This window comes from Haliotis cracherodii, unplaced genomic scaffold (genome assembly GCF_022045235.1).
Source record: "Haliotis cracherodii isolate W230 unplaced genomic scaffold, xgHalCrac1.p SCAF_10, whole genome shotgun sequence".
Taxonomy (NCBI): domain Eukaryota; kingdom Metazoa; phylum Mollusca; class Gastropoda; order Lepetellida; family Haliotidae; genus Haliotis; species Haliotis cracherodii.
The window spans coordinates 54623673-54648921 of NW_027266265.1; the positions used below are offsets into that span (position 1 = coordinate 54623673).

General features: G+C 38.0%; 1 protein-coding gene across 1 annotated transcript; it reads left to right on the forward strand.

The window, feature by feature from the left end:
- Positions 1–447: 447 nt before the first annotated feature.
- On the forward strand, positions 448–17007 carry LOC139452615 (forkhead box protein F1-B-like). Its single transcript, XM_071234150.1, has 2 exons — positions 448–1612; positions 15949–17007. Exons 1-2 carry the CDS (start codon positions 550–552, stop codon positions 16074–16076), a joined length of 1191 nt encoding a protein of 396 aa, XP_071090251.1. The 5' UTR covers positions 448–549; the 3' UTR covers positions 16077–17007.
- The last annotated feature ends 8242 nt before the right edge of the window (positions 17008–25249 follow it).

Genomic DNA, 25249 nt, shown 5'->3' on the forward strand with positions numbered 1-25249 from the left:
TGGGGATGATGATGATGATGAATAATAATGAAAATACAAATGCTGATTTTGTAATACTGACTTTGCCATAGTCAGGCAGGGGGAATAGAGATGCTTGTTACAGAGTTATGAAGTAAGAAAAGGGGGCTTACACCATTCCCCTGACAGCCTCCCGTCATCCCGAGGGAGAGGATGAATGTATCGGTGGGCGTTACCCTAGTATAGATGCCAGCCTGAATGCGAGGAGAACGTACATGTGCAGGCTGTCAGATCTACACACGGGGTATACAGTGCGGGAACCGTCCGGGCGATCAAGGCACCAATGGCTGAGACTGGCACCGCTTGACTCCGCCCATTCCTGACTTTGATTTGCTCAGCGCGAGGGGATGTGAGTTTCAGGCCTAATTTCCCTGAAATGATGCGTATAAGAGTTGAGTATGTAATGAGGATCACCCATATCGCTGGTCACCTCGTGTTTATCTGCTAGTTTCACGACTCCAGCAATCTTTATCAAGGTAGATCCTGTCAGTGAAGGTTCGTGTTGTGATACAGTACAGTGTGTAAGGACAAATGCAGCAGTACGGAATGGATTGTGAGATTGATAGGAAACCTATCATGGATAATACAGTTATACCTCAAGTGACAGAGCTTGAGAACATGGAGGACTTCGAGGAGAAGCTGGACATGAAGGTGGACAGTAACGTCTCGGACAGCGGCGAGGAGACGCCGTCGACGACGTCCAACATGCCGGAGTCTCCTTCCTGTCAGAAAAACGCCAAGAAATCGGGGGTAGGGGTGCGGCGATCTGAGAAGCCACCCTACTCCTATATAGCTCTCATTGTCATGGCCATACAGGCAGCACCAACCAAGAGATGTACACTCAGTGAAATATATCAGTTTCTGCAGCAGAGGTTTCCATTCTTCAGGGGTTCATATCAGGGATGGAAGAACTCTGTCAGACACAATTTGTCTCTTAATGAGTGTTTTATCAAACTACCCAAAGGTATTGGACGGCCAGGTAAGGGACACTACTGGACAATTGACCCTGCCGCTGAATTCATGTTCGAGGAGGGATCTTTCAGGAGGCGGCCTAGAGGATTCAGAAGGAAATGCCAGGCTTTGAAACCCTTTGGGATGTTAAATGGGATGGGAGCCGCTCCCTCCATGATTCAATCTCATTATGACTTTTTGCACTCGCAGAACACTGGCATGTCACCCATGAACATGTCATGCGCGGTCAGCACGTCTCAAGGGTACGTTGACAACAACAACATGATGATGCCAGTCAACAGCATGCAACAACACGTCAACGCTAGCTGCAGCTTCAACAACAGGTACGCTCAGAGCTGTGCCATGGCAGGCGTGACGGGTGTCAATGCTGACTATACCCACCTGACCAATCTCCAGAACACCCCCTCGTCCTCCATACCCCCCTCCATGTACGACAGGGATCACACCATGCAGCAGACAGCGGCACAGTGGCCTACCACCCAGAGATACCTGAAACAACAGCCCCTGTCCCCAACAGGTAGCACGGGGTCCATGCAGAGCATGTCCCCACCATCAAGCAATGACCCCAGCCCCTACGCTGCCATCACGGCCGGGACTGAACCAGTAGACCTGGCCCTAGCAGGTAAGGTGTTTCTTCTATACCGTTTATACCGTATCATATAAGTAACATGAAATGTGTAGTCATGCAGTTCCCCAACCTGTATTTTCCAAAATGATTATTTTTTTTATTTATTTCCGATTTAATTATCTAAGTCTTCGTTTATTTCCTTGTTAATGTTTGACGAATCAAACAGGCCATGTGTGAACAGCAATTGGATATTTTATATATCACCAATCGTATTATGAATATTATTTGGCATTAACTTGATTTTGACTTTGGATATATGCAAAGTGTTATGTTTAAGCTGCAACTGATGGTCAAGAAACATATAAAGTTACCATTGGGAAGAATATAATACTAGTGGAACCAAAACATTCTGGGAACAGGGAGATTGGTTGAAACCATTACAGTTTACGACAACAATTTGTCTTTACCGGGAACAAGATCATTTTCCCCTGTTTATCAAGATAACTTAAAACAGTTTAAGTGCGGTCGTTTTTTCCATAATTAGTCATTACCAGTGTGACAAGCTGGTACTCGGTGCATTTGTCGGTAATTGAGAAATTCTCAAAATTTAGCTTCATTAAAAGTCTCTGAGGTTGATAAGACTACCAAGGCGTTCACAGCAGGGGATCAAGGCAGAGGAGGGGGGTGTTATAAGCACGTGTTGTCACGGCAACTGAAATAATACCAGTCACATAACGATTCGGAGATCGTACATGCCTTGGATGGCTACAATCCACAGCAAAGAAAGACAAACTGATTCGGGGCTTTCGCTGTCAGATCTTCTCGGTTTTGTTAGCTCGACTCGTAGGTTTCGTATGTACAAGTGTTCCGTATTGTGTGGCGACGTCAGAAAACGTGTTGAAAACCACCCAAAAGAAGCTAGGTTGATACTTGAGACCGTCTTGGATGGCTATAAAAAGCGTTGTGAACCTGTCAGAGGTCTTCTTGTCGGGATAATATAACCCTTATACTGAAGATATAACAGTTCCGTTTTACCATTATCTCGTATTTCGGACGACTACCAGCTTTATTAACAGCCGATTTTCGTGTTTTAAAGAGTTCCACAGTCCAGAGAATTAATCACTGCTGTGAATTATGGCCCAGTTTGCACCCCACCCTTGATTCCCACATTTCTGAGCGTCGTGCTTTCTTATCTTTCATGCCAGGATTTATCTATCATTACAACCTGGATGGTATCTATCTTTTCCTGTGAGTTTATGTCAGACATTTTCGAACTAGTTTACACGCTGTACCGACTATATTCTTTAACTATTCAGCGATATATGAAGATTATAACTGGTGGGTTATGAAGAAATACAAGTTAATTGTTATCTGTAACATTTTAGAAACACTGTTACATTCATGGTATTTATAGGTGCGGTTATTTCCTCGCTATAAGGGTGTATTATGAATTGATTTAATTCATAACGTTGCTTTATATGTATCAAAATACTATGATGATTGTGTTCTTTTCCCGAACACCTGGTATCATCACTATTTGATAGTTATTCACAAACACATGCTTATGATATAGTCGGACAATGAACTGCATTTAGCCGATATATTTTTAAGATTATAGAAATGGTTTTGTCGCTTTTATTTATAATTTTTAAGCTATAATGATTTAACTCATACAGCAATAATCCTAATAGTAAACACAGCAAATGTCAGCACCATCCTGTCGCAGTGAATTGACAGAATGAACATCAAGCGTAGAGAAACTACAAGAAATAAAATATATTGGGTAGTCCGGTCCCATTTTATTTTATTACCGCAAAAAATAACCCTGAACCGTTTACTAACTGTTGGAAATTATATACATTAAATATCTGCTGTTATTTTTTCAAACTGATTATCCAGAAATAATCTTCCAGGCATTGTATATGTTAAAATAAACTCTGATGTTGTGTTACACGTTTTTGTACGTGTTTATGAATTTGTCTTCCCCTAATGTGCATCTCAATCCCAGGGGAGCAGAGGTTGAAAAATACCCCATATCTCCCTTGTTCCCCAGACCGTGGTTCTCGTGCAAGAATTCCCCATATGTCTCGGTATATGTTATAGAGGTAAATATTAGTAATAAGAGTGAGAGGTTACATTTCTCTTACATTTCAGACGAACATGGTTTACAAAACTCCTCGGTCGACAGTTTACAAATTAACAGCGGTAGTTTATTTTCATGCGTGAGGCGGACTTTGGCAAAGAAGTGATCATTGTTTAGTATTATCTTCCACGGATCGCCTGCATTTATTGTAAATAGGGGAACAGAAATAAACGACTGAGGTAAAAGCTGTGCGAATCATGTCGGATGTGAGATGTCGTATATAAATATGCATAAGGAGCTAGAAAACGTATACATTCTTGGTTATTTAACCATCGCGTGCTTCTTGAAGTAGTGTTAAACAATAATAAACAAGTTTTGCTTGCTTTTTATATCTGTTTTGACTGAATCTCAAGACAAAATTCTTACATTACATTTGAATTATTATGTTTATTCATACGTTTTAAGTATTTATTTTAAAGTTGCATTAATATTACATCAGCCATATTTAATGTCATGGATATGAAGGTTGTGTAGATATTTATTGGATAGGTATTTGCGATGTTTTATTAATAGACATTTATTGGATAGCTGCGTGAATGGGGTTTGAATGTTTGTTTATATTTAAATGCTTTAAAGAAAGCATATCTATATAAAGCAATTCTATCAGTTTATACATTTCCGCATTTATACACTTTATGCACTTTATACACTTTTCATTTTCATGACGTGGGAAACATTTACAAGGGGTTTTGCCATCTGAAACAAAAATACAACAGCAGAAGTATTCTGTTCAACTTGTTTCATAATAATGTTGACATGAAAAAAAGCACAGAGCGATTGATCTCAATAACAAACGACGGAGTGGAGAGGAAAAATAAAAGGTATCCCCCGCTCACTGCACGCCCATATTGAATGTCTAAGCGGAGAAAGTAAGACAGAGGTATTTTTACACTGGGAGTCGGTATATCACGTAGCCTGTCGTGTCAAATTAGTTACTGAATCCCTGACACAAACTAGCCCTATTACGAAAACATCCACATTGACGGAGGGAACAGCTTTTCGTGCTTTAAACCTTTGATGACAGGGCTCAATTAGTCACATCATCTGTCTTTTTAGGGTAAATTCACACAAAAAAGTGTTAAGCAGGAGTTTGTTTAAAAGTGGCATGGGAAGAGGCAGTTTATACGTCAAGTGGCAATAAAACACCGCAAAGCTTTGGTAGAATGCAAATATTTCTACAAGACAACGTGAACATGATTTCTTTTACCAGTGTAGAGTAGACAGTGAAGTGAGACAGAATATTGTAGTCATGCTGACGCTTGTTCTGATATTTATATATTTACGATTCATGTATTCATGTTATTGATACTTGATAATTTAGTATATGAAGAAGAAGAAGATTTGTTGTACATAAACACCCACAGGGGGCAGGGTACAAAACACGAACATGACTAGTTAAAAACATTGACATACACATTAGAATACAAATATTGCTATGATTATATTGCTAGAGAGAAGATGCAGATTTTCTTTTCCTGAACATTTGTTGACTATTCTTTTTCAAAATATGAGTACCATCCAATGTAGATTTGGGCGTGCACAAATGATATGATAATGTCTTGACAGAGATCCATCTTCGTGTAACCAGGAGTATTGTTCTATCCTTGTTCGAGGATAGTAGTTGGTATCCCTTTATAGAAATGAAAATATAAATAGGCTAGGGGACAAACATTAATTTATTTCCAACTTTCAGTTAAAATAAGATAAGATAAGAGAGGAGAGAAACTTGCTGAATTAAAGACAAAACCGATAACAAATAATTATAATAATTTTTGATACAGCAAGGAAACATGGTATATGTTTGTGGTCCAACAAATTGAAAGAGGTTGAAGATTTGTAATCATAGTATTGTTCGTGTGTCAGTTTGTACGTTATTAGAATATCATTATCTCAAAGCTTTTAAAAACTTTAACCTGTATCCTTCATCAAAATGTCACACTTTCTTATCATCTTTTGACACTGAACAAATTAAAACGATTGGCGATAATGGGCAAAGATAAGATTAAGTCAAATTTGCCAGTAATAAACACCTCGTTTGTTAATAGACCAGAGCCTCCAACAACAAGGGCACATTTAGACTTGCACGATAACAAGAACTTGTAATCGGAGATGATATGGTCAGTTAGCACTGTCCATCTCTCATCGCCTCCTGACAGTAGGACCTTTATCTACATACTAAGTGTTTTCCCTGACCAGCAGGTGTCCGGTGGCGCCCCATGGCGGCCACATTAGGTTATGTAACTCTTGTTGCTTCAGATTGTGCATACCGCTAATGGCGCCTGTAGTAACATGCCTTCTGACTCAGTAAATCGGGTTTCTGTTGCTGGGATAAATTAAAACTTAATTACTCTGGATTTTTGTCATACGCTGCGAAAGTGATAGGTAACGTCATGGGGAGACGTTGTTCTAAGAAATATTTTCACAACTGGGGTGTGAACAGTCATTTACATAACCCACCTTAATGTAAGTTGTGTTGGTTCATTGTTCTTTGTTCATACAAAGCAATTTGTAAACAAACACTTGAAGACAAAGGTTCTGAGAAATTAAATTCATCTTGAATTTGTGAACTTTTCCAGACACACTGTACATATATGGACATACTTATATCGTTAACGTTGCTTCTTTGTAGTCTGCACATTTCTTGATCAAAATTAACAATTTATTTATATTGAAGTCAAGGTTATCAATTGTTGAACTATTATTTTTAATATACACGTATCCATATCGGGTCATTAATTATTTAAATTTTAAAAATAGTCATTATTTATGAATTTGTTAAAGTGAAGTGATCAAAGGAGGAAATGCTGCGGAAAAGATAAAATTTAATAATGTTCACTGCGAGCTTTTCACAAAGAATTTATAGAACACAAACATTATGCATTAGTCTGAATGCATTTAGACTAGGAACAAGATTCGGAAATTGGTTTTGTGTCTGGGGCAATAAAGAAATTGCAATAATAAAAGAACGGACTTTGTCTATGTACAAAAAGTTATGCCGACTTGTCTTGGTAGATTAAACCTGGAAGAGAAAATAGATGGATCCTCTGAAAGAAAGACGCTTCCTCTTGGTTTTTTCGTTATTTTTGTGACAAGTAAAAAAGAACGTTTAGCTTCGTTTCAGCGTTAATGTGCTAGGTTGTCTGTTCATTTATTTTTGTCTCTTTGGAATTTTCTTCAAATTACTTTCAAAATTGATATCTATTTCAAAATGTTATGCATGCCTTTTCTATACCTCTCGTTGAAGTGAATATTTTCTCCCGCTGATGGTATTTCTGACAATGTAATGCAGCTGAAATGTGTGTAAATCCAAAGCCAGATTGCACTAACGATAAAATCACCCTCTAAACTATTTCACAGACCAGAAGAGCTTCACAGGATACTTCCTATTAAAGAATCACTGTTTTCGCAATGAAATTGCCACAAGCACTCTCGACAGACTACTCTGTTAAAGTCTTCCAACAACGTAGAATGCACAGAGACTAGGGTTGTAAATGGTCTTCATATTTTCTGAACCCGTTCACTTATGTGTCTGTTCCTTACCCGGCAGGCAACAATAACAGCAAATTCCATTCCCTGTTCGTTTTAACAAGATTTTGTGATTTGACGCAACCTGGGAGGTTGGGTGACACTAATGCGAAGCTAATGTTTACCGCGGCAGTAGGGTGTCCGACAAATCGGACGACGCGGCTATACGGAAAGCATTGTTAGACAAATCTCGTGTATGTCTGTTGTGTCAGGATTCAAGGAATAAAAACTGGCGTGTAAAGGATACCAAAGACAGAGGGTAACTGAAGTAAGGTGGTATAAAAAGACGGAATGAAAGTTTCCACGTTCCGAAAAGGCCTTATGTATAGGTAATCTTTACAACTCTTTAAGGTAAATCCGTACATATGTGTTAAGACCACTGAGAATAAAATGGACTTGGAAAACATTTTTTCTGTGACCTTGTTGATTATTCATCACCTGTATGAATTTGTAGATAAATAAAGTTTTTGTATCTATAACTGGATGAATATTACTGTTCCCTACACTGCAACATCGCATTATAACTGGCATTGATTGCACTAGCGACTCTTCAGTAACAGGAATCCGAAACTCTCATTTAAAAACTTAAACTTTGTGGGAACGTTTGATTGTTAAAAAGAATATAATTATTTAATTGGGAATTTCGGATTCCAAACGTTTATGGCCATTTGTGCTAATGCTTTTAACATAGCATTATCATAAGTAACGTGATATTTCTGTGGCACAAACGCCCACTGATAAGAATCTACACACTGCAAGAATATATTCATGATAAGTTAAGAGACAACCCAACTGAAATTGGCAAAGATTTTTTTAAAGATCTTGGAAAGCCTTTTTTGGCTTTTATTTTATTAAAACGGTAATTGTTTTGCAATGTAAATGTAAAGCATTCGGTAAATGATTTTTGTTAAAAGTAATTACCAAAACATAATGGTCGGATACCCTATATTTGAAATGTATACATGGACTCTCGGTGTATTTCATTAAAATTGATAGATTTACCCTCCGCTCAGGGTAAGGATATTACAATTTAAGACCATTTTCATAACAAAACTTTATAAAATCATTTTTCCCGGACTTGAAGAAGTTGTTTTTGTTGAAATGTTCAAACGTAACTCAAGAGAGGTGTTTCCCGAGCGCATGTTATTGCATGTAAAATATCCTGGGCGTTATGGGGAGCTTATTACTCGCATACATGTGCGAACATATTAAAATAATACGTTGTCTTAGTTTGTGCGGGCACCTGTTCATCACCACTAATGAAGCTGGTATTTGCAATGACCTTTGCAGTCGGTATGTGATTTCCGATGCAGGACTTTTTCAATCATTGAACAGACATGGCACAGCTTTCCTCCAACTGTACTCATCACGTAACCGCCCATACGCCAGCCAAGCTGTCCGACAAATTGGTTTGTATGTGGAACACGACAGCCCTCACTTCCAGCTTATTAAACCATATCGTACCAATTTGCTGCCATGATCCTGCGAATTAAGCTAAACAGTTAATCGCTATCAAATGCCGTGAATAGCGTATGGAACTGTTTTCAATTTAGGCGAGGAAGTATCACGAGCGAAGTCCTAGTCCAATGTGTTGTGATGTAAACCAACCAGGACAAGCACATGGGGCGAGGCAGCGACACTGCTAATAAGGGGTGATGAAGGGGGAGAGAGGGGGCGCTGTGGGTGATTGACAGCAGGGAGCTGGGCAGAGACGGGGAAGTGAGGGGACCTAATGAGAACCAAAACTCTCTCGACAGGGCGCGAGGGTGTGAATAGAGCCGGAGTGATGAAGAAACACGCACAACATTACATCACACGCTCATGCCATCTCCACTGTCCAAAATGTCACTTCGTTTATTTGTTCATGTTTATCAATTACTTAGTTTGGTTTTTTTCAATATCCGGAATTGAAGCTGCATTTTTTTTGTCATAGATGTAGATACGGGAAGTAGTTTCCTGTGTTATTTATATATATTGTAAATCTACATTACGAAGATTATGAATGTCTTTTTTGTTTCGGAATTTATGAATGTGTCATATATCATCTTTTATAAAAATATATAATTGATAAAGCAAATAAGAATGATTCATTTTGATTTCAAACGTTGACGATGTACATATTCGGTATAGCGAATACTTGTATTAATCCTATATCAAACCTAGGAAATAAAACAAATGTACAGTGATGCACAAAATATCAAATACATGAGCTCCATACATGGTAACTTCATGACTGATAACGACAGAGCTAATATCGATATAGTTGTAAGGAATCAGCATAATAGGGGTAACTTCGTTCATATAAAGGGCCAAAGTCATTGGACAAAATGTTTCAAACCTTACATAATGAACGTTACATTGGCTCATTAGTTTTTGTCTTGCATTTCAAAGTCGGAAGTTAATATGGGAACAGATGACTGCAAATTCTATAATGTTGTTTCACTCTTCAAGGGAGCAACAAAGAAGATTTGAAACATTGAAACAATAAAGTAGTTGAAATCCATTCATCTTTGGGAATGTTCTTTTCCTGAAGGTCAATCAATGTACTGGAAACAGTACAGTTACTACAACAACCAGTTTTCCCGTTATGTCTCGGTTGTTTCTCAATCCAGATTTCTTGTTGTAAGTTTAGTCAATTTTATTGAAATAGAATGTCACATCTTACGATTTGAAACGAACCACGTTCACTTTTCTTTATGGATATAATTGTTTTCTTGACAACTGGTAAGCAGTAGTGATTTGTTGGGTCCTTGCTAGTGCAGATTTGTGTAGTGACATCATTCTCTATCATAGTGTTCTTTAACGTTTCTATCGTGGCGTCACCTGCTTCAGTTGTGTGTTATCAACATGGAAATATGTGTCTAATAATCATATTTCTACCGCATGTAATAAACACGGGTGATTTATGTTGGGTTCTCATCCATGGGTTATAGTGTCATCACTCTCTACCCTGGTATCCTGCAAAGTTTCCATTTTACGTCTCTATCGTGGCGTCACATGCTCAAGTTTAATGTGTTATCGAGATAGTAATATGTGTTTGTTAATGATACTTCTGCCTTCAACTCAATCTATCCCGAAAAGCATGTTGGAATTAGCATCACTGGAGAAAAGGAGAAAGTGCAACGATACATGTCAGAATTGTGGCCGATGACAAGTAGACAGTTAGTCGACAATCCTTCCACAATCATATACACAGACCAGCTATTATTCAAGCACATGATAATATACATGGCGTCTTGGCATTTTGTCTGCTGTCAGGCTAGGTATATCTTGAGAAGACGGACCTGATAAACCAATGGCAGGGTTTCACTTGCACCACTTCGCCTCGCGGACAAGTGTTCCGACCAATCTTTTCCGATACAGTAACGGTCCACAAACAAACCTATCTCTTTCCAATCTTCTCTATATCAAGGCTTGCCAGGCCTTTCATCAATTAGAGAAATGCTGGAGAACACTACCCTTTTCTGTGTTCCTACCCGAGTAGAGAAATAATCACCTTAATATTAGATACATTTCTTAGAAGTCCCAAGTGACTCATACAATTCTTGCTCCACCTGCAATAGCAGTCTGTCAATACGAGGTTGCCTTCATCCGTCCAACTGTAACCCAGGACATATATGAATGTCTGTTTCAAATTAATCATGTACCTAAGCTGGCAGCCGTGTGCTTGCCCCTAGATATCAATCTGCTTTTCCTTGAATGCACGTGTAATGGGAATGCGCGGTTCTCGGCAGCTATTCGCACGTGTAAGGCAGGTGAGGTCGACTTTGAACCATGGCAGTAGCATACAGGTGTGAGACACGTGAAGCCAGTTGGTCTTCTGTGGCCTGTTTTATTGTGACACGCCACACCTCACTCATATCTGTCGACAAACCTTCAAGTTCATATACAGCACTAATATTTTTACTCAAAATCAATTGTTTTAACTAAAGTCCTGTCTTCAGTTGTGTTGCTTTGACATTTGATTGTCTATTTAAATGTTGGTGGAGGCGAGCAGCGAGGGATCATAATAAATACATTGATACGCGACCCTTGTGCACTGGGATGCCAGGATATGATGCCATGAGGTGTGAATGTGTGAAGTCTCTGTACAAAACTCTCTTTCTTTTCATTTTAAAGTTGCGCAAGAAAATGTCACCAATATACAGGATGTTGTGTTTTACAGTACACAAATGAACATTATACTAACGTTAATCGTGAATAGGGGGTTGTGAACGGAGATAAAACTAGCATACGTATGAGGCAGCGGCACCACTTTTGCAAACGGGATAAATTCATAAAAATAATGGAAACTTTAGAATATAAAGGTATTCACAACTGATAGATACTGCATGTTTTACTTCCTCATCTGTTTCCTAATTAGATCTGTTGATAAAGATTCAGAAGACTGTTTGAGAATGACTTCAATTTTCCAAAAGTTAACTTTCTGTTGATGTCGAGCAATAGTCCAGCAGCCCCAGCCTTTGGTGTCTACATTTCACAACGTTTGAGGTACAATGGTCTTTCTTCGAAGATTTCAAAGAGCGTCATACGATTCTTGCTCAAAAGTTCAGGGTTACAAATTTCAAGATGGACCTATGGAGGACATATTCAAAATTGACACATTAGTGACAAAAAGTACGTCTGATGCCATTCACTATTTTGACTTATACCATATGTCCCCGTGTTTTATCAATTCCAACAATTGACTTGCCTTTGCAGTATTTGTGACAAAAGCATCCGGTGCGGCAGGATTCGCTCACCTTTTCGCGAACAGCTGGTATCATCACTATTTAACAGTAATTAATAATAAACCCAGGCTTATGATAAAGTTGAAACCTTGCAATGAATTCTGCTTTATCACAGACCTCGTATGATTATGAAATGGGTTTTGTTGCTGTTATTTTGTTCATTGATGTTCACTGACTTGGGCATAAACCTGACTTAACAAGTCTTTGGAATCATTTCGCTTCATAACGATCCCTGTTGTATAGAACCCCCTTTGTTTCAATAGAAGACGTGTTATTGTGCTCCCAAACCAGTCATAATTGCTTCAGACATGAACAAACACTACCTAAATATATGACTTTAGGCATAAAATAGCAGCAGTGTATAAAACCTCTTTTGTGGCCAGTCCAATGATCTGTTGTGGCAGTCACGCCTATTTTTCTTACGTTTAATGACTTCATCTGTTGTATAAGCCCAGTGGCGTTTTTAAAGAGAGCTTTCATATTTTTCCTGATTTCTCCAATATTACACGAAGAACAAACGCTAAAAGGCACAGCAGAACATTTTATTTCATATATTGGCGGGGTCCCTTCCGTCTCGGCGTGTCGGGGTGCCTCCAGCAGGTTCGTGGCTAGGCACGGAGTGTTTCCCTCTACACTAGGTGGTCCATGGGTACGGCAACACATGTTTAGCTTGCATACAGCTCACATTGGCAGAGAAATTCTATTCCATCATTTCACTTCTCATGTATACTGAGTGAAGTCCTACCTCTTGCCGTTCACTGTATTTTGCTATGTAGATCAGCGCGGTTTGTTCTGGGCAAATTGACGAGCAAAACAGTCCCCCGTGAAGATAACGAGCGAACATGTTTGTTCACCATTTGAGAGGACGTGTGTAGATCTCTCTACGATCCCATGCATTTCTGACTAAGTGTGGAGCCGTGCTTGTACAACCATGAAAGCCTTTAAAAACACTATGTTGAAGACACGGGATCTACCACACCAGGGGAGAAGAACGGAGTCTGGTTTATAGATGTTTCCATGCAAATTGATGCCTAAATGCAATACAACATTTAAAACTGAATGAATGGACATGAAATAGTTACTATATAATTTGCAAAATGTGTCAGATATGTTTAAAGGTTTAATTGAAACATATTATGTTTGAAACTATCAATTATCCTAATTTACAAAGTTAAACCATCTGAAAATCAAACCAAGCTATCACCGGCTAGACGTTCAGCATTTTTCAATAGTAATGAAGCAGTTATATCATAACGTTAAAATCTATGACAACGTATATTTAAAAAAACACACAACATACTGTCGTATTTTACCAAAGGTCAAGTAAGACACCAAAGGCATTGTGACATTAATTAAGATAAAGTTTTATAATTAGCTCTAATGTGCAGGAGATGAGGTATGGCGAACTACTGACCTTCCACTCTCTGAGCATACGTCCTATCTACAAGACCACGCCTTCCTACTTTATTTAACCAAAACCAAAGTGGGAAATCAAATCATTATAAATTTAATCAAGATAATATGTACAATGGGCTGTGATAAACAATATGTCTTCGAAATTTAAAAAGTCAACGCCAGAAAATAATAATTCTCGGGTAACTGCTGAAACGTATTCCTATGAGCCTAAACGGCTAAAGAGTCATGACGTTGCCATTGATCGTTCCCGTGGTACCATGATATCAGTTGTAGTTGATCCAATCATAGTAAGAACATGTTCACAGAGTATATGTATATAAATCTCTCTGGTTGACTTTACAACCAGTGATACATAACATACCCTGATGTAGAATAATTAACTTCAATGTCAGTGAAACATCGTCTTTTTTAGTGTTCAATAAGGACAAGTTGCTGTGTTTAAATCAATGCCAAATATATGAAATCTCGTTAGTTTATAGACAGCCTCTGCGTCTAACAACGAGAATAACTCCATAACAATAACCCTATACTTCAAACATATCATTTGAGTAGAAAATAACTATACAGGAAATAGTTTATAGATTTATGTTAATCTACAATTTTCATACCACATACGTCCCTATTGCAGTTAATAGAAACATATATGCCGTTTTTAATATGTATAACGAAATAACAAAAAAAGGAACACAACAAAGAACAGATTGCAGAAACAAAGATATGTTATCCTGAAAGAAATCATGTAGTTGCAGACAGGTTTATTTCATATAAATCGGCTAACCAAAAACACAAGCATGTATAAACAAACAATCTGACTGAATGCGCATCAAGATGTTCCTTTACGTATCAATATATCAACATGATACTGGAATAAACTAACATTCTCAATGATAACATTTTTTAGTTCTGCAACATTCGAATTCATATGTGGTGTCGCTAAAAAATGTTTTCAGCCAATAATTTCATATACCACAATAGGATCCATGCGCTATTTACTCTCAAACCGAGAGTTACCTTTGCATGAACATCGGTTATGAAAATCCTGATTTGTCACATTTAAGTCAAATCTGATATTTTAGTTAACAGTTTCGGGTATTAGGATGTTAAAAATATAAATGCATTTAAACATCTGAAAGAGATTAAGTTACTGTAAAGTATACACATTTGGGAGAATCGTGTATGGTTAATAGTTTCTTATCATCACCACTGCCGTTCTGGTATTCTCAATGTTTGATACTGATTCATAAACACATACTAATATAGTCGGAATTTTGCAACAGTCTCCGCTTTCAGCATGATTTCTTAGGAATATGAAAGGGTTTTGTCGTTTTTATTTGCAATATCTGAATGGCGAAATACATCCTAAATCCCGACTGATCCAGGAAAATCATTCACAGCAATTTAGCAAGCATTTCAGTATTCTTCATATTCATATTCCCACATACAAAGACGTGTTTAGTTACACCATGCTGAGTGAAATGCAGCCATCTAAGCTGTGAACTGCAATAATGTCACACTTCCTTTCATGTGCCTGATGCTAATTTACAAAACCAATTATTTGAATAAAAGGACCAAACCCATTTCCATAGTCATAAGAAATATCTGCCAAAAGCAGAGTCAATTGTACGATTCTGATATCATAAGCATGTGTAGTAAAGGTGTGTTCTTGAGAAAGGATTTAAAAAGACATATTCTGATGACCATTGTATACCACATCATTGTTACATCAAAGCACAGCACAGCACAGCACAGCACAGCACATACAGTTCATTCTCAACACTAAAACTCACTGTATATCTCTGTAACCTATGACGTTCAATTGTCTGCCACATTTCGACTTAAACTTAATGTGCGTTGAGTTAGTTTATCTTTGGTACTTGCACATGCAATTTAATGTCTAACTGATACAACTTGTACATCTTTAGTATTCTGTATCGTAAATGCATAAGTTACATATATTCTATAATAGCACCGTTACATATTCATAATTATCTGAGTGAACGTAAAGTCATTTGTAAGTGTTATATCAATCGACAGATATAGATAATGAAACATGATGATAGTGAATTAAAACTAACCAGACTCAAACTCTTTTAAAAAACCAAACACACGTATGTAATTTACATATTGATGTTTATATTGTTGATATTGACCTGACAGTACTCGATTACAAACGCATCCACCCAGAGCATACCATAAATTGTATACCCTGTACACATATGCTGCATTATCTGATTAGTTCGATATTTTGAAATGAGTTATTTCCTTCCTCACATGTCTAAAGATAAAATATCCGGGTTATAACCATAATTCTAAAACATGGTTATTCGTTTACACACCACAAAAGCAAAATATGAACGAAAACAGATTTCAAACAAACCGAAAGCGACAAGTTATAGTGAACAAACATTATAACAGGTTTTCGTGTTTCGGTTTTACAAACGACTGTAACTGTTGATTGAAAAGACGAGAAAATTATTTTAAGTCTTTATAAGTACTTACAAGTAAATGATAGAACCAAATTGTTCATTATTTTCCTTGATACCAGAGCTTTAGTTTTTGTTTCTTTCATGTTTCAGGCATGAGACTGCCGTCCCAATCCTTTCAACAACCTTCGTCATGTGACCGGAAGGCCTATTTCCCATACGGAACTGGAAGTATGGCACCAATGCATCCGACGTCGTATTATGAGAAATGCGCAATGTGAGAATCATCTGACATAATGGCGGGGACTTGCAATATGTACATAGATCTCGCATATTTATTTGAAATCTCAAGGATTCACGTGTAAGCCGTCCATGCCAACTACTCCACATGACGCCGCCGTCCAGCCGTGACGCCGACAACTTCAACGACCACGCACTCAGGTACCAGTGCTATGTACACATATCGTGTGCGCAGCCACATTATGACGTCATCGGTATTGTTCTCCATCTGATGTCACAGTGCCGTGTAAATAATGATATCTTCTCCATCGTGGACAATTTCATATTGACACTTCCAGAAGAAGATAAATTGGTAATCTCGATTACACAATTATATACACATTAATTAGGATTTCATGCGTCAACATGAGGAAAATGGACTATGCGATGATTTTACAAATACCATTTTTTTCATGAACGTTAATTTGATGATACTTATTATTTTTAAGCCAAAGTTTCACAGCGTGCCAAATCGTGTATAAACCTTTTTGCTCAGGTGGTGCTTTAGTTCCCTATTTTACTCCGAGCGCCATATGAGAATTTTTCGACATTTCATCGAATCTTAGAAGTGTAGATATGTGAATATACAATGTCTATAAATGACTATATCTCTATGCTCCCTCAAGTGTTCTTCGTCTGATAATGATCCTTGATTTGTCAGCACTATACCAGTGCTCGTTGGTTTTAACAAAGTGCGTCACTTTGGGCTTTCATCTCACATCAAGCTGACCCGCCGTTGTATATCTGAAATAGTGTTCAATGCGGCTTAAATCCCAACTCACTCACACACTCAAATGTTTCACTGTCAATGAAAAGAATCAATGTTGTCATTTTCATCAGATGTCATTTTTATAAATACACCGTTATTGTTTGTCATTATTATCTTGAATTATATATATATATATATATTTTCACATGATATGTACATTTTGAATTTTGTCACTGAAATTAAAATTATTTTATAATTTCCATTTCTTAGTGTGTCATAATTTGGTGTTCTGTACATAGAAATACCAACGATGGTGAAGCAAAGTTATCGTTTTTATTGAATGTCGACACCCACTGATAATGAATAATGATAATATGTAATAATATTAATCCAAACTTAGAAAAGGTTAACACTTTACCCGTCCATCAAAGCGTTAAAATGATACCCTAACATAGACTTACCATAGTATTATCCTTAAATTCGTGAACGGGTCCAACAATTTTCTTGACTAAACATTATTTCACAAAATATTTTCTTTATCTAATCACAAATTCGAAGCTTTATACAGTGATAAACGATTTGATTATGTAAATTTGCTGAATAAAAACACCAGAATGATACAATATATATTCACTCCTATTGAAACGATATTTACATGCTCTTCTAACCACCATTTGCACTCATATGCATAGACTTTATTGTATTCCAATAGTCAGTATATCATGGGGAAAGCCGTCCTATCAATAAGCCCAGTTGTGAAATATTGCTCCAATGCTACATTTAAAACAGAAACATGGAAGAAACGTTGTTGCTCGGGACCTATTCTGACCCAGAATTCTAACGGGGCGAATCACAGACAAGAAGGACACCGTGTGATCTTGCAATGGGACACAAACTGACACAATTGAGAGATGGTATTTATTGTCGTTCCTAACAATAATACCATTGATTTCAGATATATATTTCAATTTGGTGACATGTTTAAAAGGAGACATATCAAATAAAAGCAGAGTCCATTGTACGATTCCGACTATATCATGAGCACGTGTTTATGAATCAGTCGCGAAAAGGTATGCGAATCCTGCCCACCAGTGACACCCATCAAAAACACACGCAATGTCAAGTCAAGTATTCACTGAAAATAGAACACGGGCATACATGGAACAAGTCAAAATAGGGAATTGCATAGGACATCATTTAAAATTAATCAATTCAGCATAAAGAGGTGTTTGGGAGATGGGATTCAAATTTTCTCGGACCGCTAAATGGAGAAACCGTAGTCTCCCCAAACTCACCCCAACCACTACCCCTTTTAAAACGGGAACATGCTAGTTAATGCATGGCCTGAGTACATGCGTTCCTCAAATATACGCTTCAGTATCATTCGGATTTTAATTTAGACTGTTGACGTGTGGTATGTAGCCTTACATCTTTAAGCTATTTGTCATCAATCATTAATCAATACGTTGAAGTAATGTTGCCCAGCCATTGCCTGGTCAATACGGAAATCTCAAAGGAACTGCATAAGGTATTGGAATACAAATGCCATAGCGATCGAAGCTCTGTCAAATGTAAACAATAACAAGAACTGATCAGAAACGGAACCAACAGAAAACCATCCAAGACTGATGCAGCGCTGAAGGGAATCGTAAAAGCAATTAGTCCACCTGACACTCGCAGAACATATGACGTGACCATAAGATACTGATGCTGCGTTCAGGCACACACCTGACATGTTTCTGGTCTTGGTCAGCAACTATTCAAAACGTTTTTTTGCATTTTATATGCATAACCTTTAAAAAGTATTATTCTGTCGTTGAGCCTGAGAATATTTGCAAAATCTCCAAGAAGGATTTTCCAGATTTTGAAACAGTGATCAGAATTTAATACAAAGTGACCTGATAAGTATGTTCTGGATATGTATAGGACGTGTAATATCGTGCTATAAATGTTCCGCTGTGAAGTACTACATCAGGGATGACCATGAGTGCACACTCGTCTGATCTTATAGATGTACGCCAGGCATGGGTACTTGAAATCATTCATTTTTAAACAGCTGGTCTGAAATGTGATGATACCAAATTACAAAATGTATACTAATCCGCTTTTGTTAGGGATATGTTTTTTTCCATGATACACATAACTGATTTTCACAATATGCCAATTGTATATTTAAAAATATCTGACATTACTGATGATGTGGAAAATATTATATTAGGCGGCGAAGTTCTAGATTTAATACTGGAAATTTGTTGTTCAAATTAAATTAAATAACACTTACCAAGTAAATATTCGTATCTAGTAAACTGAAAAACAAAACAAAATTCATATCAATTTTCACTCAAAATAGTGATATTAAAAGTGATTTACATTTCACTGCTTTCTAATAATCACACCCGGTTTGCGTTGACAATAATTAGATGATTAAAACCTTAGCGATTTTGTTTTCCATTTTCTACATGAGGATCATTTTGCAAATCCCCACATAAAGAAATTTAAAAAATAGATTTCAATGTACTCAAGCAGCTTCTGCATTGCACATATTTTATTGATATCTTTATAACTTCATCACTTTGAAGTCAAGGGTAGTAAGAAAAGTATTGTATTCAAAACGTCAATGCCAGAGAATAATCAGTCGGGATTATCTGCCAACTCCATTGGAGGTACAATAGTGATGAAGATCATATGAATGGATCACTGAAAATCAGTCATGACACCAGGTATTCGAGAAAATGGTGAGCATGAACATATGTGAATATTGTAAGTCGTTAGAAATAACACAAAGGTTGAATTTGTGTTATTTCATTGATTCGATGGTACCCGTGACTGCCAGTTATTTGACGTAGAACCCGCCTTTTTATGATGTTCTACAGTTCTAGTTTTAGACTTTTAATAGGTTTTATTAGAAAATGACTAAAAAATAACTATCGTGAAAAATATAATATATACTTGAAAATTGGATTTGACCAAAAACTTACAAACGTTATCAAAATGTTACTGGACTGGAAACATTCGCAGAAACACTGCAAACTTCATACATCACCATCGAATAACCATTTCCTGTTTGTTTCATTTTTAATCACCATCAGAAATAGTGTATACTTTCTTTGCCCGGCGGTGTATGTGCTTGTGTCAACCACAAGTACCAACCATCACTTTTTGAAAGATGAAGCAACGAAAATTGAGTCGGAAACCAGCGTCCGAAGCTACAAAAGAAAATCATGATGGCTCTATGGGACGAAAAGATCGCCAATTTCGATTGAGAAATGAGATTTACAGTTACATAGTCTGTATCCTAGACCCAAAATAGGCTGTAACTCAAACACCAGTTATATAATACCGATACGGTTGGCAATACACTGAGAAGTCTAACGTGTGACCAGTACTTTCCATTATAAAAGGTCGTCTTAGATCGGGGTTGTATCAATATTCTAATTCTGTGTCGATTTCTTTATTTGATGCCATTGTGGTTAATACAACAGTTTCCATTTAGTAGCCACTTGCCTCGACTCATCAAGCTCATTGATATAGCCATCACACCGTGTAGAAGTATACAAGATCGACCTTCTGTAAATGTTTCAATATCAGTGAACACGTGCGGGCAACCAACACCCCGGTGTTTTCTTTTCTCTGCTGCAATTACTTCGAGACTAATTGACCTTTTCGCTGCCAGGATAGCGCTGGGTGATAAACTGCCATTGGATATTTTCACAACAGTAACGTCTCCGGCCGCGGTCTCTCATTACCTGCCTAATGGGACCTCATCAGCGCCGTCTGTGGGAGGCATAGTGACACATAAGAGTAGCCTCCCCTGGGAGCTTAAGACGTTGGGTGGATAGTCCCACCTGGTGTTTGACATCTTGACATGTAACCATATAGAGCCGTAAAGATTAAATCTGCGGTCCTTAAAGTGACAATGTGTAATTACGTTGTCTATAAACAGCAATCATAATAAATAAGTCTTAATTGCCCTTAGTGTACTTTTGTGATTAATGTTTATTGTCATTCAAAAAACAAAATTACATTTTTTATATGGCATGCTTACCAAGCTTAAGAACAGATTATTGCATTAACATTCATTATAAGAACAATTGCAGTATTGATGAAACATTACTGAAAGAGCTATGATACAAATAATAGCTATAAAAACAGTATGATGATATATGGACCATATTATTGGTGCCAATTCCTGTGGAAAAAATGCACTACTCTGTACTAGAAATATAAGTAGAAAGTAAGAAATTGTATTTCGGCATCTGTTGCTGCCATTCCTTCTCCGGACGTTGTCGTTAAGGGTGTTCTATGCTATCAGTTACTGCTGGAATTAACGTCAGTCGACACGACGAAATTGACACAATAGTTGTTTCTGAAAAGAAAACATTGCCGTAGTTGCCACGTGCTTGGCACTGCATAGCTGGAGATCGAGGAGGGATACGACGTGTCCCCGGGGAAGTCCCCCCTGGGTGTCCACGCCCCTTCGTCACTCCCCACACAAACATCACTATTCTAGAGTCACCCAGACCTCTGACGAGCAGCGCAGTTGGACGCTGACAGACAAAGTGATGGAATAATAGCGCCAGAGTCTTGGACGGGGTGTTGGGTGTTTAGATGGGCTTCATATTGCAAGGCCGTGCCATCATGGGGCACGGATCCTACGTTCAGGTCAAAATTCGGGTAATTGCAAATCGTCCCTACACATATTTCTGGCTGTGGAGCATGCGGAGGTGAAAATGATATCATGCTATTTTGAACAAGTCAATAAGTGCAAATGTATTTATTTATTTGTTCCCGAAATGAGGTGATGATGTGCGAGGGGGTGAGAACTAATGCTTGGAATGGCTTCATCCGGGCCATTGTCACGTACAGTTATTGCGCTACATGCACTGTTCCGCAGTAATTTAGTTTATATCAAGCGTTACATCCAACACCTTGAAAGATAGAAAACATTTTTCAACATTGTGATCGGTAACGACACTTTGATAACTGTACAATTCTTCTTCTGTCTGTATATTTATGTTATCGCCCATGTCGGAATTTAATATTCATTGACACATTACAGAATTGGAATTGTACCTGCTGTACGACAAGAATAACATACTTTAGAGGGGCAATTCTAGTCTGTCTTACAGACCCTGATACAAATATATATCAAATACAGCCCATGCAAGTCTATAATGTTTGGCAAGTCTAGATTACTGCAGAAAATGAAGAGGAGTCACTGGGCTCCCTTTTATTATATTTTCATTAAGATAACTGAACAACTGTTTTTTTCTGTACGATATGTTCATTTCAGAGACTAGATTTTAGTCTAGGGTAATTCTACAATTTTAAGGTGCTTTGGGGTAGCCAAGTGGTAAAAACTTTGGCTCGTCACACCGGAGTTCCGGGTTCGGATTCCTACATTAATGAAATGCGTTAAGCCAATTTCTGGAATTATAGCACTTGTTACTGACAGCACTCACTCACTCACTCACTCACTCATTCACTTACTCACTCACTCGTTCGTCGTTCGTCGTTCGTTCGTCTCCAATCTAGATGATATAAAATCTGCAATTTAGATCGATTACTGAGAAATTCCCTGCTGGTGCAATGTAACCATGGCAATTTCTGATATGTTAGTAGATATAATGTGTACATGGAAATGGTTACAAAATCTATCGGGGTTGGTCGACCCAGGCATCGCATTTCGCTGTGCAGAGGTGCGTCCATTAGGGACAAAGGAAACCTATGATTGTGGGTTCTATTCCCGGTTCACCCCGATTATGTTTCTAGGTTTGTCAGCACCATACCCGTGCTCGTGGGTTTCACCGAAGCGGTAAACGTCTGAGACCTGCATTACTTCGGGCTTTCCTCCCACATTAAACTGACACGCGGTGATATAACTGTAACATTGTTAAAAGCGGCGTTTAAACCCAACTCACTCACTCACTCAATAATCTATCCCATTTATGTTTACCTTGCATCTTTATATATATCGTAATTATAACGCCATTTTCGATGGATACCATTGCTTTTTTATAATCTGTCTGGCAAAAGAACGTATACCCTTGAACACTTGATTTGACTAAAGATTGACAACAGTTATCATTACCAGGCCGAAAATGTCGTTGAAACACAGCAAACGTAAGGTCCAAAACACAATCCATATCAAATACATCATCATCGAATAACCATTTCTTGTTTGTTTAATTTTAGCCACCATCAAACATGGGTGTATACTTTCTTCTGCCAAGCAGTTTACACTATCAGTGACCAAATTCCAATGAAGTATTTGCATGCATCGCTTTGGCGTATCCCAAATATCTTTTGATCCAACCTTTTCTTTTCACAACCTGACTCTGTAGTATATCTGAGTATTTCACACACGACAGTTTAATGTTTTCTACCACCTGACTACTCTTGAAACAAGCATAGCGCGCCTTGCCGAGTGGAGTGGCAGTGAACTCGCGAACCTCCACAAATCTTCGATGGTGGCATTGTGGTTGCACAGGCCCTGTCCTCCCTTATGTTCTCAGACCCAGCGTTCTCTCCCGTTCCCCCTTCTCCCCCCTTCGCCATGTGGCGCGCGTCTTACTTCAGCCTGTAAGTCATTCTCTCCTCCTGTAATGACATTTAAAGATTTCACGTTGCCTGCCTTTTAAAAGTTGAATGCTGTTCTTAGAAACTACTTGAAGCCTAATTACATCTGTTATTTGATAGGCTCGGCAAATTGGCCGTCATCGTTTAGCATGTGGTAAAAACAGTAATTTGGGCATGCAAAATCAATTTCTTCATCGTCTTCTCTAAGAGAGCCGTCATTGCTACATCTCTACGGCATGCTTCTTGAAGTCTTATTGAAAAATTTGTTGGATTAGGAATGCATCACCTTTACACTGACGTCATAGGATCGGGTGTTTCCAAAGACAGGAAACGCCTTAGAACAAAAAGGTCCTATGCGGTGGGAGAGAAGAGGTCGGAACTTTTGTCATGGGGTTCTATTTGTGTGGCGCGGCCCAGGTGGTTGCAGTTCTCGGTCTCAAGGGCTGAGAGAGATAATAGGCTCTGGTTACACGGGTTATGAAGTACTGACCACTTCTCCTACTTATGTGCACCTTCAGGATCCTTCTTCTCGCACACACAAAAATCTCAACACGTGCATTCATGTATGGATTTTCTTTTGCACTTGCTTCCATGGGTTAAAAGTATGTGGATTGTGGTTAGCATAGATTCATATTCGGGCCACACGGTACAAAATAATAGGGGAAAAGGTCTACTGTGCTCTAGGGCTGGAGCTGTCATAGCTAAGGTTTCCCCATGACACTTCGTCATTAAAGAACACGGACAAAGGGTACACAGTAGGCTCCAGTGGAAATAGAAGAAATCTCTTTATAACTGAAGGTTAGACATATCTTCAAATAAACAATGGATGGTTGCCTATCGATACATGTTCCTATGACAGGAAAAGGCAGCCACGATTGTCGTTCTGGGGGGTCACATGACCGTAGGGAGAACGTTTCAACCGACTTCTACTATCTGAATTATGTGTCACTATTGAATCTAGTTTAAAACATCCAATATTGAATCACAAGCGGTACATGGATTTAGTTACATCAATACTATCAACGTTAAATCCAATGTGAAAAAAGATATAATATCAACTTAAATCTCAAACATATATGATACATATGTCAATGTTAAAGCTCATTAAATTATGCATATATTAACGTTAAATATCATTAACGTATGCATATATTAACGTAAAATCTCATTAAAGTATGCATATATTAACGTTAAATCTCATATTAAATTATGCATATATCAACGTTAAGTCCCAAAATGGATACCGCAACAATAGAATCCCATGAAAATTTAATGCCAGAGTATAATGAGTCGAAAACAGGTCCATCGGGCGTAAAATTTAAAATACTGATGAAACTAATATGAATGACTCGCTGTGCAAGACAATCAATGCAGTATGAAATGATGTAACTATTACCCTAGATTCCATATTACAGAGACATATTTCATTACTAAATATTCATACAAATTTCTTAACTCCCATACGATAGAACAAGATACAGGATATTTATTGTGACAATATTATATAAACTATAAACTATAAACTGTGTGAACACGTCGGTAAACATGGTTTTAGGAACGCCACTTTGAACAGTATTCCAGTTATATCATGGCGTGGAAGCTTAATGTTGGAGGAAAGCCCGAAGTGATGCAGGTCTTAGACCCTAAAGGTTTGGTGAAAATAATAAGGACGAATCCCGGATCCTTGCATGTCTAAGGGGCGCAACTCCGAAGAGTGAATTCCACTTCCACAATCATAAGAAATCTCTGCTATATGTACAGTCCACTGACTGTATCATAAGTATATCTTTATGAATCACTTTCAAATAGTGATGATACCAGGTGTTCGCGAAAGGTGAGCATATCCAGCCCCCATCTGTGGCACCCGTAACAAACGCATGCAAAGGA